The following is a 12,072-nucleotide window of genomic DNA, read 5'->3' on the forward strand; positions in this document are numbered from 1 at the left end:
CGCCTCCCCCACTGCACCTCCCACCCTCTCTGGGAAGGGAAATTACATTTCCCCATTTTAGCGAGGGGTGGCGAGGAGGGAAGACTGAGTGAACACAAAGCCGAAAGTACAAGCAGCACGGAAAGTGAAACTGGGCGCAGCCCCCAGTATAAGATTCCCCCTGCCCGGGAGATGGCTGGCCAAAGAGGCTGGGCCCCGCCATGGGCCAGATGGCAGACGACCTTGGCTGGCGTGAGTTGGAGGCTAGGGCTGGGGGTAGAGGGATGGGGGACTTGGCGGAGCCTGGGCAGAGGGTGGGTGACTTTGACTTCTGTGGCTCAGGGCCAAGGGCTGAAAGACACGGGACCCAGCTGACGGGAGAATGGGATAGAGTCAGACATAAATGGGGAAGAGGGGCTGGGGCAGGGGGGTAATTGCTAGGCCAGGGCTGGGGAGAGGATAAGGTGGGGTGGCTGGCATGCATGGGGGGACAGGGGCAGAAGGCTGGAGGTTTGGTGAGGGCTGGGCTGAGAATGGGAAGACTGGATGGGTGTGAATGGGGAGAGCTGGGGCAGGTGCTGTGACCAGGGTGGGGACCAGGCAGATAAATGAGGAGTTTCCTTGGAGTGAATGAGCAGGGGCCAGTCCACTTGGCTGAAGACAGGGCGGCCAGAGGAAGAACAGCAGGGCAGGCGGAGCTGGCCCGAGGGGGTGACATTGGGGGCAAGGAGTCAGGAGCTTAACTGGGGCAAGAGTCTGGAGTTTGGAGCTTCGAAGGAGGTCCAGTCTGGGGTTGGTGACTGAAGGGCTCAGAGGCTGGAACCAGAGCTATGGGCGGAGGAGCGGATGGCAGGGGGCTGAGTAGGGACCGAGGGCTGGAGGGTGGAGATGGAACCTTCCAAGTCCAGAACGCAAGACCCAGGCTTGCCTGCAGAGGTGGAAAGAGAAGCCAAGAGAAGGGTCCAGGGGCTCCACAGCCCAGGCAGGAAGCAGGGAAATGGTACAGCTCAGTTCGAGGTGGGAACACCGTCCCCCAGGGTAGGGGCAGGGTGGGGAGGGGGAGGGCAGTACCCACCCATACAGCTAGGGAGAACCCCACACTGCTTTCGGTCTCCAGGGTGCCAGAGTGGTCCCAAGTCAGGGAACCCGAATGCTAGCCGTGGCACACACGGCCCACCACGTCTGGTAGCCCATGGAGCGGGGCAGGGAGCTGGAAGCATCCAGAAGCTCCCCGTAGTGTCTATGGAGGGGTCATTTCCAGCAGAGCCCGGGGCAAGAGATCAAGAAGCCATAGGGTTAGAGGCATGGAGAGGAGGGTGAGCAGGAATAGACTTGAACTTCGGGGCTGGTTTTGGTTTGTGTTTCATGGAGAATTGCATAACCCCCCGTGATTGCTAGATTTCCTCTCCCTGAAAGAGAAACACGGCCCTCTTCCCAGAGCCACACTGCCTCTCTTCCCTCTTTCCAGGAAAGACAGGGCAGGAAGCGCTTTCAGGAATCAGCTGATCTGACTCCCCCATTTTACAGATGGGAAACTGAGGCACGGGGAGAGGGTGTGACTTGCTCAAAGGAAGAACCCAAATGAAAACCAGAGGTTCGGCCTCCCATGCCAGGCGTCCTTCTCCTTTCCTGGCCCCTCCTGTCCCTCCCCCCCTGCAAAGTGACCCGTGGGCCTCAGGGGAGGCTGGACCAATCTGTCCTCCTGACTCCCTGGGAGAGAGCTTTTAGCATCACCAGTCCACCCCCGAGGCCCTGGTTCAGGCCATCAGAGCTGCCCGGCTAAGCCTGAGGACTCCTTGGCAGAACAGACGGTGCCCGCTCCGGGGGGTGGTGGTGACCTCCTCTGCGTTCCCTGGCAGAAGCACCCAGGCTCTGCCTTTGGGCAGATCTGGAATCCAGTCCTCAGTCCCTTCATCCTCTGGCTATGTGACCTTGGGCGGGTCAACCCCACTGAAGCTCACTTTCCCCATCTGCAAAATAGGGGGCATGACAGCATCCCTGCGGCCACATACAATCGTGCTGTTTAGTCGCTGAAAAAGGGAGTTAGCTGAGGGAGCTGGTGGGGATGGAGATCCAGCCGGAGATCCGTTTGCAAAAGTAGGGCCTCCATGCAATGCAGTGTCACCTGGGGGAAGGGCATTTTCCTGTCCTTGGACAGAGGTGACTTACGGTGGCCTTCATAGCTTCCATCTCAGAGCGGTTTTGAGGGGTCAGTGAGATGATACACACACGCGCTTGCCTGTGGCACAGGCTCAGAAGAGACACGGTCCCTTCTTTCTCCTCCTGAGTTCTTCTCAAGCCCTCCGCTCATCTAACTCATCCTTGCCCATCTCTCTAGGGCTCAGCCTTTTGCTGCTTTCCTTGCTCCTGGCTCGAGCTGGTGTCTGGGGATTCCCGAGGCCCCCAGGGAGGCCCCCCCTGAGCCTGCAGGAGTTGCAGAGGGAGTTCAAGGTCAGCCTGCATCTCGCCAGGAAGCTGCTGTCTGAGGTTCGGGTCCAGGCCCGCCACTTTGTGAGTCTCCCCGATGCAGCTGGCTGTGGGGGCTGGGAAGACCCCCCCTCCCCGATCTCCTCGGGCCCCCACTAACAGACCTTTCCCCATAGGCTGAATCACACCTGCCAGGCGTGAACCTGGACCTGCTGCCCCTAGGAGAGCAGCTCCCCAACGTTTCCCTGAACTTCCAGGCTTGGCGTGGCCTCTCTGTGAGTTGGGGGCTGGGAGGGAGGGGGCAGGCAAACTGGGAATACGGCTGGGCTGGGTGGATGGAGAGAAACTCGAGGATTGCATTGAAAATGGATTTGGGGATGAATTAAAGGATAGAATCTGGATGAGATGTCATTGAATATAAAGATGAAGCTGGGGAGTTTCCGTCATGGCGCAGCGGAAACAAATCCGACTAGGAACCATGAGGTTGCGGGTTCGATCCCTGGCCTCGCTTAGTGGGTTAAGGATCCAACATTGCCATGAGCTGTGGTGTAGGTTGCAGACACAGCTCAGACCCGGCGTTGCTGTGGCTGTGGTGTATGTAGGCCGGCAGCTACAGCTCCGATTTGACCCCTAGCCTGGGAACCTCCACAGGCCACATGTGTGGCCCTAAAAAAGCAAAAAAAAAAAAAAAAAGTTGGAATAAAGAAATGGCTCTAGGAAGAGGGTAAGCGTGAAGCTGAGCAAGGGAAGAGGTGGGGTGGGGAATAGAAGGGGATCTGAGATAGAGATTAATCTGAAGGAGGCACAGTAGGAGGAGTCAGAGTAGGGTTAGGCTAAGGACGGGAAGAAGGTTGGGGTGAGGGTGAACATGAAGTGGGGGGCAGAGAAAGGATGGGGATTGCTGGGGAGGACGGGAAGGGAATGAGGGTGGGAGAGAGTTGGAGACGGGATGGAGAGATGGTGATGACGAGGCTGGACACGTGGAAGAAGGGTGGCACTGGGATTGGGAATACGGATGGGGAAGAAGTGGGAGACAGGCTGAAATCAAGTGAGGAGACGGAGATGGGCTGGGCTGGTAGAGAAAGGAATGGCCTGCAGCTGTGTGTGGAGAGTGACAGGAGCATGGAGGCGGGGTTGGGGGATTGAGATGAGCCTGGGCCCGAGACTGAACATGAGGTTGGGAAAGGAGACAGGCTAGAGACCAGAGGCGGTGGAGATGGGGATGGTGATGAGCATAGCAAGGAAGCAGGGATGGAGATGGGGCTCAGGATGAGAATACACATGGCGGTGAATGAGGACGGGAGTCGGGGCTGGAGATGGAACCCAAATAGAGATGAGGTTGGGTTTGAGCTGGGTCATCCTTGGCCTGCAGGCCTTTCCTGATGCCTTCTCTCCCCTTCCACAGGACCCAGAACGACTCTGCTTCCTCTCCATGACACTTCGCCCCTTCCATACCCTGTTGGGGGGGCTGGGGAGCCAGGGGTTCTGGACCAGTTCAGAGAGGATGCAGCTGTGGGCCATAAGGCTGGATCTCCGAGATTTGCAACAGCATCTCCGCTTCCAGGTAGAGTGTCCACCCCCTTCCTCGACCCCCCAGAGACCAACACACAATACGGAGGTTCACTGGCTCCCTTTTAAAACACCCCCTGCCCAGAGGTAGTCTGGAAGGAGATGCTCCAGATCCTGCGCGTGCGTGCGTGCGTGCGTGCGTGCGTGTGTGTGTGTGTGTAGCTGCACCAGGTCCAAGCTCTGCCCCCTAAAGCTCTGCCTTCTCTTGGGGTCTTGGTCTCAAATGAGAGAGCAGCTCTGAAGCACCCAGGACAGCGCCTGGCATCGGCAGACCCTACAGCAAAGTAGGTTCCCTTCTCCCTCATCCTCTGATATCATCAGATCCTCCTGAACATTTCCAAGGGTAATTGGAATTTTATCCTTAATAAAAGGAGAAGAGAAAATGAAAGCAGTGTAGGAGTTCCCGTCGTGGCTCAGTGCTCACGAATCTGACTAGGAACCATGAGGTTGGGGGTTCGATCCCTGGCCTCGCTCCGTGGGTTAAGGATCCGGCGTTGCCGTGAGCTGGGGTGTAGGTTGCAGACACGGCTCAGTCTGGCCTTGTTGTGGCTGCGGCATAGGCCAGTGGCTACAGCTCCGATTCGACCCCTAGCCTGGGAGCCTCCATATGCTGCGGGAGCGGCCCTAGAAAAGGCAAAAAGACAAAAAGAAAAAGAAAAAAGCAGTGTAAAAACTAACCCTGTCACCTTTCCGCCCATTTCTGGTCCTAAGACAACACTTAAGAGAGGAACTTCTGGGGACCGCAAAGCCCCAGGGCAATCCTGGATGACAGAGAGCCAGCTGCGTGAGCAGACACCTTGCTCTATGACTTCCGATTTCCTTCCATTTTTTGTTTTTTTTCGGGCCATACCCGTGGCATATGGATGTTCCCAGATTAGGGGTCAAATTGGAGCTGCAGCCACTGGCCTACGCCAGAGCCATAGCAATGTGGGATCCAAGCCACAGCTGCAACCTACACTCCAGCTCACGGCAATGCCGGATCTTTCACCCACTGAGCGAGATCAGGGATTGAACCCATGTCCTCAAGGATACTAGTCGGGTTCATGACTGCTGAGCCACCACTGGAACTCCAGACTTCTATTTTCTTGAACAACAATATCAAAAGATAATCAGTCAGTTCACAGGAAATGATGACCTCATGAAAGATGTGAAATAGGGGGTGTCCAGAAAAATCATGAGCTTGTGGTCTCTGAGGTCATCCTGCACAGGACACATAGAGAAACAAGGACACGTGCTGGCTTTGGCCACACACATACTAAAATTAGAATGACGCAGAGAAGATTAGCCTGGCCCCCTGTAACCCACCGAGCGAGGCCAGGGATCGAACCCGCAACCTCATGGTTCCTAGTTGGATTCGTTTCCGCTGTGCCATGATGGGAATTCTGGAAGTGTTCCATATTAAAAAAGAAAGAAAGGAAAAGAACCAAGGACTCCTTCGGGGTCGAGGGCTGGCCTTTCTCTGACCCAGGAGCCTCTCCTTACAGGTGCTGGCTGCTGGATTCAACCTACCTGGTCAGGAGGAGGAGGAGAACGAGGCGGGGAAGGAGCTGCTCCCAGGGGCTCCGGGTGGTCCCTCGAAGCCGGCAGCGCAGGTGTCCTGGCCGAGGCTCCTCTACACTTACCAGTTGCTACACTCCTTGGAACTTGTCTTGTCTCGGGCCATGAGGGACTTTCTGCTGCTCTCCCGGGCCGGGAACCCAGCCCCGGCCTTGGGGTTCCCAACACCCAGCTCCCCACCCTGATGGAATGACGTCTCAGCACCTTCCCTCCACCCACGCGAGGACTGGAGTCTGGGCCACCAGGACCCCTTCCAGCTCATCTGCCATAGACAAGGCAGGACTCCCCGGATCTCCCGCCCCAGACGCCACTCAATAACGTAAGGCCCCTCCAGTCCTTGCCTGATATTTATTTCTTGGATATTTATTTATTGTTCAGGGAAATGATGGTTTATTTATTGTTTGGGGGGCCTGCTAGTCATCCTCAGACTAGGCAGCCATGCTGGGTGCATTAATAAAGCACTCTCACCCTCTCTCTGCCTCGGCTTCTTTTTGGAGAAGGGGTGCCTGACACCCATGGGGGGCCTGGAATGTCTGCAGCTTCTGATCACCCTGGACTCCTCTGCTCCTACTTTTGGGGGGTTCCTGGCCTGCATCCCCTGCCCCCCACTCTGGCTACTTCAGCTGGTGGTTGCCATAGTAACCAGCAGACTTCCAAGTCTGAGCTCCCACTTTGGAAGCTCAAGACGGCTGGTCGGCTTCCCATCAGCTTTTGCTTACAAATGGAGTTCCCCTGGGCTTCCTGACCCCTTCCTCTGGGGACCTGTCTCTGTCCCCTCTCAGCCCTCCAGGCCCCTGACACAGGCTGGGGGCAGTGGTCAAGGCAGGACATCAGAGAGAGGTGATTCCAGGCGGAGCCGTGGTCCATCAGCCACACTGGAGAGTCAGACTCCCTGCGTTCATGGTTTTTGAAGAGATCTGGTTCTTTCTGCTCCGTGGAGGCCACGCCAAGAAACTAAGGCCCAGAAGGTGGGAAGGATGCATCACAAATGGCAGAGGGAGCCAGGCTGAGCAGGGATCCACACAGCCTTTGGAGCCTTGCTCAGGGTGTGGCCCCCCCCCCAGAGTCTCAAGTCCTGGTCACTGGGGCTTTGGCTGGCCCAGCCTGGCCCGCAGTTCCTGCATCATGCCGGGATGCCCGAGGCCAAACCTGCGGGTAGAAGATGAACCGAGGGAGCTAGTCTCCAGGGGCTACCTGCCTCCCCCATCCCAGCCCTGTCTCCTCACCCTGTGCTTACCCCTGTCCCAGGGGCCTTCTCCTAGCTGGCAACGGGGTCCCTTCGGACCTTGGGGGGCTTGGCTCTGGGGTGTTCTCTGGCTGGAGAAGTCTCTGCTTGGAGGCTGGCAGCTCCTCTTCTGGTGGGGGGCTGGGAGGCTCCTCCTGCTGCTCGGGGGCCAGGGACCGCCGGAAAGAGGGCCGGGAGCGGCGCTGTGAGGCGCTTCGGGAGAGAAAGACCCGGCTCCTCGGGATGGAGACATCCAGGCGAGACCCAGGGAGCAGGGCCTACAGGGAAGACAGCATTTGAGATACCACGGGGGGGGCCGCTTGGGGGGGGGGAGTTCCCATTGTGGTTCAGTGGGTTAAGAACCCAATTAGTAGGAGTTCCCGTTGTGGTGCAGCAGAAATGAATCTGACTAGGAACCATGAGGTGGTGGGTTCGATCCCTGGCCTCACTCAGTGGGTTAAGGATCCGGCGTTGCCATGAGCTGTGGTGTAGACCGCAGACGTGGCTTGGATCCAGTGTTATTGTGGCTGTGGTGTAGGCTGGCAGCTACAGCTCTGATTAGACCCCTAACTTGGTGACCTCCATATGCTGCGAGTGCAGCCCTAAAAAGACAAAAAAAAAAAAAAAAAAAAAAAGTACCCAACTAGTATCCATGAGGATGCAGGTTCAATCCCTGCCTCGCTCAATGGGTTAAGGCTCCAGTATCCCCACAAGCTGCAGCCTAGCTGCAGCTGTGGCTCAGATCCCATCTACACTGCTATCCTGTGGTGTAGGCCAGCAGCTGCAGCTCCCATTTGACTCCTAGCCTCGGAACTTCCATATGCCGCAGGGGTGCCCCCCCAACCCCGCAAAAAAAAAAAAAAAAAAAAAAAAAGTGGGAAAAAAAAAAAGAGAGAAAGAGGTACCACGAGGCTGGCTTTGAGGTTCTACTCTGTCCAGCCCTCGATGCTACCCAGAGCCCTCACCTCACTCCAGGTGCCGTGAGCATCCCCTGCGGCGCTCCCTGCAGCCTCGCTACACGGTCCAGGCTCGGCCTCTGCAAGGTCCTGGTTTGTCCACTGGTCCTCTTGGACTTGCATATCCTCCAGGCCTTCTGGATCATTCTCAGCCTCTGCCTTTTGGTCTTGGACATCCTCCATGTCAAGAGGTCTTTGTGCCTCTCCCTCGGGGGGCTGGTCCCCAGGCTGCCCCTCACCACCTGGCCCCTGTTCCCTCACTTGCCAGCCCCCAGCCTTTTCTTCCCAGAGTATCTGGCCTCCTGGGAGGCCCTCTGCCCTCCACGCCTGGAAGCCTGAAGTAACATCCACCAGCCCACAGCTTTCTTCTGCCACTGCAAACGCCCCAGGCTCCACCTGCTCCCGGTCAGGCTCGCCCTCCGTGGCCTCAAAAGCCTCTACTTGGCCACCCCTGCCAGGCACCCCCTTCTCTGCGGAGCCCTCCAGGCCAAACTCCTGCCAGCCTTGCTTCTCACCCTCTGCAGCCTCCACCAGCTCTTCACCTCCACCAGATTCCACTCTCCCTTCGGAGTCCCAGCCTCTCCCACCTGCTTCCCTGGCCTCTCTTTCAGGCCCTTCCCCAGCCCCAGGCGCTCTTCCATCCAAAGCGGCCCTGTCCTCCACATTCTGGGCAGCCAAAGAATTTGCCTCCATGTCCTTGCTGTCCTGGAGCCTCCAGCCACTCCCGAATGTTCTGTCTGCCCCCCAGGGCACGGCTGCCTCCCTCTCCCCCTCCTTGGTATCTCCAGCATCTGACTCTCCTGGGGACGGGCTGGTCCCTGCTGCTGGCCCATGCCCTCCACCCAGCCCCTGGTTCTCTGCTCCCAGGGCCTCGCCCTCCTCTGCTCCATGCCAGGCTTCCTTTGCTGTCACGCACTCCTCGGCTGCCTCCAGGATGTCTGGTGGCGCAGATTCTCGGCCTCTTTCAGCCTCAGCCACAGCCTGGCCTCCCACAGCCTCCTCCATCCCATCCTCAGCATCCTCATCTTCCTCCTGGGAATTCCCTCTCTCCTCATCCCTTCTTTGGCTGTTTCCCCAGGCTTCCTCCACTGAGCTGTTGGGCTCGACATCCCCTGCATTCCTAGAATATTCCTCCAGGATCCTCTCTGTCTCTTCCTTGCCCGGGGCTGGAATACTCCAGAGCTCTTCCTGACCCACCTGCCCTCCCTCAGGTTGCTCCCCTGGGGCCTGGGGACCTCCTACCAGCTCAGGTTCTTGGTTTTCTGTGACCTCGTGCTCAAGGCCCCCCCACTCTGCCTCCAGTGCTTCTACCCCCATCTGAGCCTCCTCCTTTCCCCTCTCCCTGCTGAACTCCTGGGGCCTGGCCTCTGGGGTTTTCTCCGAGTCAGCTGCACCTTCAGCCTCTTTTGCCACTTCGTCCTGGAGCAGCTCAGCCTCTGCGGCCCAGCAACTTTCCTCAGGCTGCTTGGCTTCCTCTGCCTGCACCACCTCCTGGAGGCTGGCTTGAGAGGCCCCAGTCTCTGCATCTTGCCTCCCTGGGGCTTCTTCCTCAGCCTGATCTGCCTGGACCTCCAGGCCCTCCCCCAGCAGCCCCTCTGACCCCTGGCCTTCCTCAGCCTCGCTCCCTGCTCTCTGCTCCCTAGCTGCTTCTAACACTCCCTCAGTTCCCAGGGCCTGTGTCTGTTCGGGGAACAGGCTCACCTCAGCCTCTCTGGGCTCATCCACCTCCCACCTCTGGTCTCCCTTGCAGGTCTCCTCTAGGGCCCAGGCTCTCCCAGTCCCCATGGAGGTCCTTTCTCCTGGGAATGCCCCATGTTCTGTCTCGTTGACTGCGAGAAGGTCAGCCTCCTCCCTGCCTGAGATTGTCTCAGCCTCCTCTCTGTCCGAGATTGTCCTAGCCTCCTCTCTGCCCGAGGTTGCCCCGGCCTCTTCTCTGCCCAAGATTGTCTCGGCCTCCTCTCTGCCTGAGGTTGTACTGGCCTCCTCTCTGCCGGAGGTTGTCTCAGCCTCCTCTCTGTCCGAGATTGTCCCAGCCTCCTCTCTGCCCGAAGCTGCCCTGGCCTCTTCTCTGCCCGAGATTGCCCTGGCCTCCTCTCTGCCCGAGATTGTCTCGGCCTCCTCCCTGCCCAAGATTGTCCTGCCCTCCTCTCTGCCTGAGGTTGTCTCAGCCTCCTCTCTGTCCGAGATTGTCCCGGCCTCCTCTCTGTCCGAGATTGTCCCGGCCTCCTCCCTGCCCGAGATTGTCCTGCCCTCCTCTCTGCCTGAGGTTGTCTCAGCCTCCTCTCTGTCCGAGATTGTCCTGCCCTCCTCTCTGCCTGAGGTTGTCTCAGCCTCCTCTCTGTCCGAGGTTGTCCCGGCCTCTTCTCTGCCTGAGATTGTCTCAGCCTCCTCTCTGCCTGAGGTTGTACTGGCTTCCTCTCTGCCTGAGGTTCTACTGGCTTCCTCTCTGCCGGAGGTTGTCCTGGCCTCCTCTCTGCCTGAGGTTGTCCCAGCCTCCTCTCTGCCCGAGGTTGCCCCGGCCTCTTCTCTGCCTGAGATTGTCTCAGCCTCCTCTCTGCCTGAGGTTGTACTGGCTTCCTCTCTGCCGGAGGTTGTCTCAGCCTCCTCTCTGTCCGAGATTGTCCCAGCCTCCTCTCTCCCCGAGGCTGCCCTGGCCTCTTCTCTGCCCGAGATTGCCCTGGCCTCCTCTCTGCCCGAGATTGTCTCGGCCTCCTCTCTGCCCGAGATTGTCTCGGCCTCCTCCCTGCCCGAGATTGTTCTGCCCTCCTCTCTGCCAGAGGTTGTCTCAGCCTCCTCTCTGTCCGAGATTGTCCCGGCCTCCTCTCTGTCCGAGGTTGTCCCGGCCTCCTCTCTGCCCGAGGTTGCCCCGGCCTCCTCTCTGTCCGAGATTGTCCCAGACTCCTCTCTGCCCGAGGTTGCCCCGGCCTCTTCTCTGCCCAAGGTTGCTCCGGCCTCCTCTCTGCTTGAGATTGTCCCAGGCTCCTCCCTGCCTGAGGTTCCCCCATCCTCAGATTCTGCCCCTGCCTCCTGTGTCCCCTGTGCCCTTGTGCTTTGGCCACCGCTCACCACAACCACCTCTTCTTCCCTTCCAGCCCCTCTGGCCCCAGGCCCCCAGACCTCCTCTGCAGCTGCCTCCTTGACCACCTGCTCTGACCCATCGTCGTCCCCCGCCACCTTTTGCCCATCAGCACCGGCCTTCCCCTCAGGCTCCTTATGCCAGGTCCACTCTGACTCCGCCCCTCTGGCCACCCCTGGCTCTGCTGCTCTGAACTCTTCCTCTTCCTCCCATTCCCAGGTTCTCGGTGTCTCCTTTCTGTTCACTTCCTGCTCATCAGCCTCCTGGCTCTCCTGGGATTGGCTCCTCCTGTCTCGACCAGCCTCAGACCCTGCCTCAGGCTTCTTTCTGGCCTCCAAGGGGACACTGAACTCCTGGCATCTGGTGGCCTTGGCTGCCTCCCAGGCCCCAGTGTCCTGCCTATCTGCTTGAGCCCCATGGGAGCTGCCTTCTCCCCCACCCCAGGTCTGTTCGGTAGCCGAGCTACCCTCCGGGCATCTTCCAGCCTCTCCAGGCCCTCTGAGCCCTCTCTCCCCCTTGCTTTGGCTGCCTCCAAGGCCCTCCAGGGCCTCCTGGGCTTCCTCCTCTACCATCCTCCCCAGCCTTCCTGCAGCCACTTCCCCCAGTTCTTCCACTGCCCATGCCTCCCTCCTCTCTGCTGTGGGGACTTCATCTCCTAGAAGGTAGGAGACAAAGGTGCTGAAAGAATCCTAGAAGAAAAGAGGGGTGGGAACAAAGGCATTAAGGGGAGGCCCAGCCCTCTCCCTGGGAGCCTTGGGCCAGAGGAACTCAGGATAAGGAGAAGGGCGTTCTGGGATCTACGAGAAGGAGGGCAGGATTTGCAGAAGAAGTAGGAAAGGGCCTAGACTAAGGGTATGTGGATGTGTTTGTAGAGATGGGGGGATTGAAATCCAGAGAAGATTGGGTTCCCTGGGGCAGGAACCTTGACTCTGGGAAAAGGCTCAAAGGAGAAAAAGAAGGCAGGTCCCCAGGAAGCAGGGTGAAAGTCTGTGGCATCTCTTTGCCCCTCTCACCAGTGCCCCCCTCAAGGCCTGATGCAGCCCAGGGAGATGTAGCCGGAGGAAATCCATCCTGTCTGTCTCTGTCTGTGTGTCCAGAAGGCTGACAGTGACCGTCCCCACCCACCAAGACAAGCCAGGCTTCCCCAGGACCCAAGACACTTCCTCTTCCCCTGTCTCTCCCTCACACATCCCCACCCCAAGCCCTGCCCACTTTCCGTAATGCCCACAGCTGCTTCCAGTCCAGGCTGGGAAATGGGTGCACATCAAACAGGGGACTCAAGG

At 58.6% G+C, this 12,072-nt stretch overlaps 2 protein-coding genes across 3 annotated transcripts; one reads left to right on the plus strand and one right to left on the minus strand.

Moving 5' to 3' along the window:
* The first annotated feature begins 145 nt into the window (after positions 1-145).
* On the plus strand, positions 146-6,004 carry IL27 (interleukin 27). 2 transcript variants are annotated; one of them, XM_021085893.2, is made up of 5 exons: positions 146-231; positions 2,318-2,466; positions 2,583-2,681; positions 3,812-3,970; positions 5,460-6,004. In XM_021085893.2, the coding sequence occupies exons 1-5, from the start codon at positions 201-203 to the stop codon at positions 5,715-5,717; spliced, it is 696 nt and encodes a 231-aa protein (XP_020941552.2). In that variant the 5' UTR covers positions 146-200; the 3' UTR covers positions 5,718-6,004.
* APOBR (apolipoprotein B receptor) lies at positions 5,867-11,908 on the minus strand. Its single transcript, XM_021088037.2, has 4 exons — positions 11,803-11,908; positions 7,723-11,478; positions 6,770-7,035; positions 5,867-6,681 (listed from the first exon to the last, which is right to left on the minus strand). The coding sequence occupies exons 1-4, from the start codon at positions 11,857-11,859 to the stop codon at positions 6,612-6,614; spliced, it is 4,149 nt and encodes a 1,382-aa protein (XP_020943696.2). The 5' UTR covers positions 11,860-11,908; the 3' UTR covers positions 5,867-6,611.
* Between the last annotated feature and the right edge of the window lie 164 nt (positions 11,909-12,072).

This window comes from Sus scrofa, chromosome 3, assembly GCF_054392235.1.
Source record: "Sus scrofa isolate SSC_HxYL_T2T_F1_AM1 chromosome 3, Sscrofa_HxYL_maternal_Yorkshire_Landrace_v2.0, whole genome shotgun sequence".
Taxonomy (NCBI): domain Eukaryota; kingdom Metazoa; phylum Chordata; class Mammalia; order Artiodactyla; family Suidae; genus Sus; species Sus scrofa.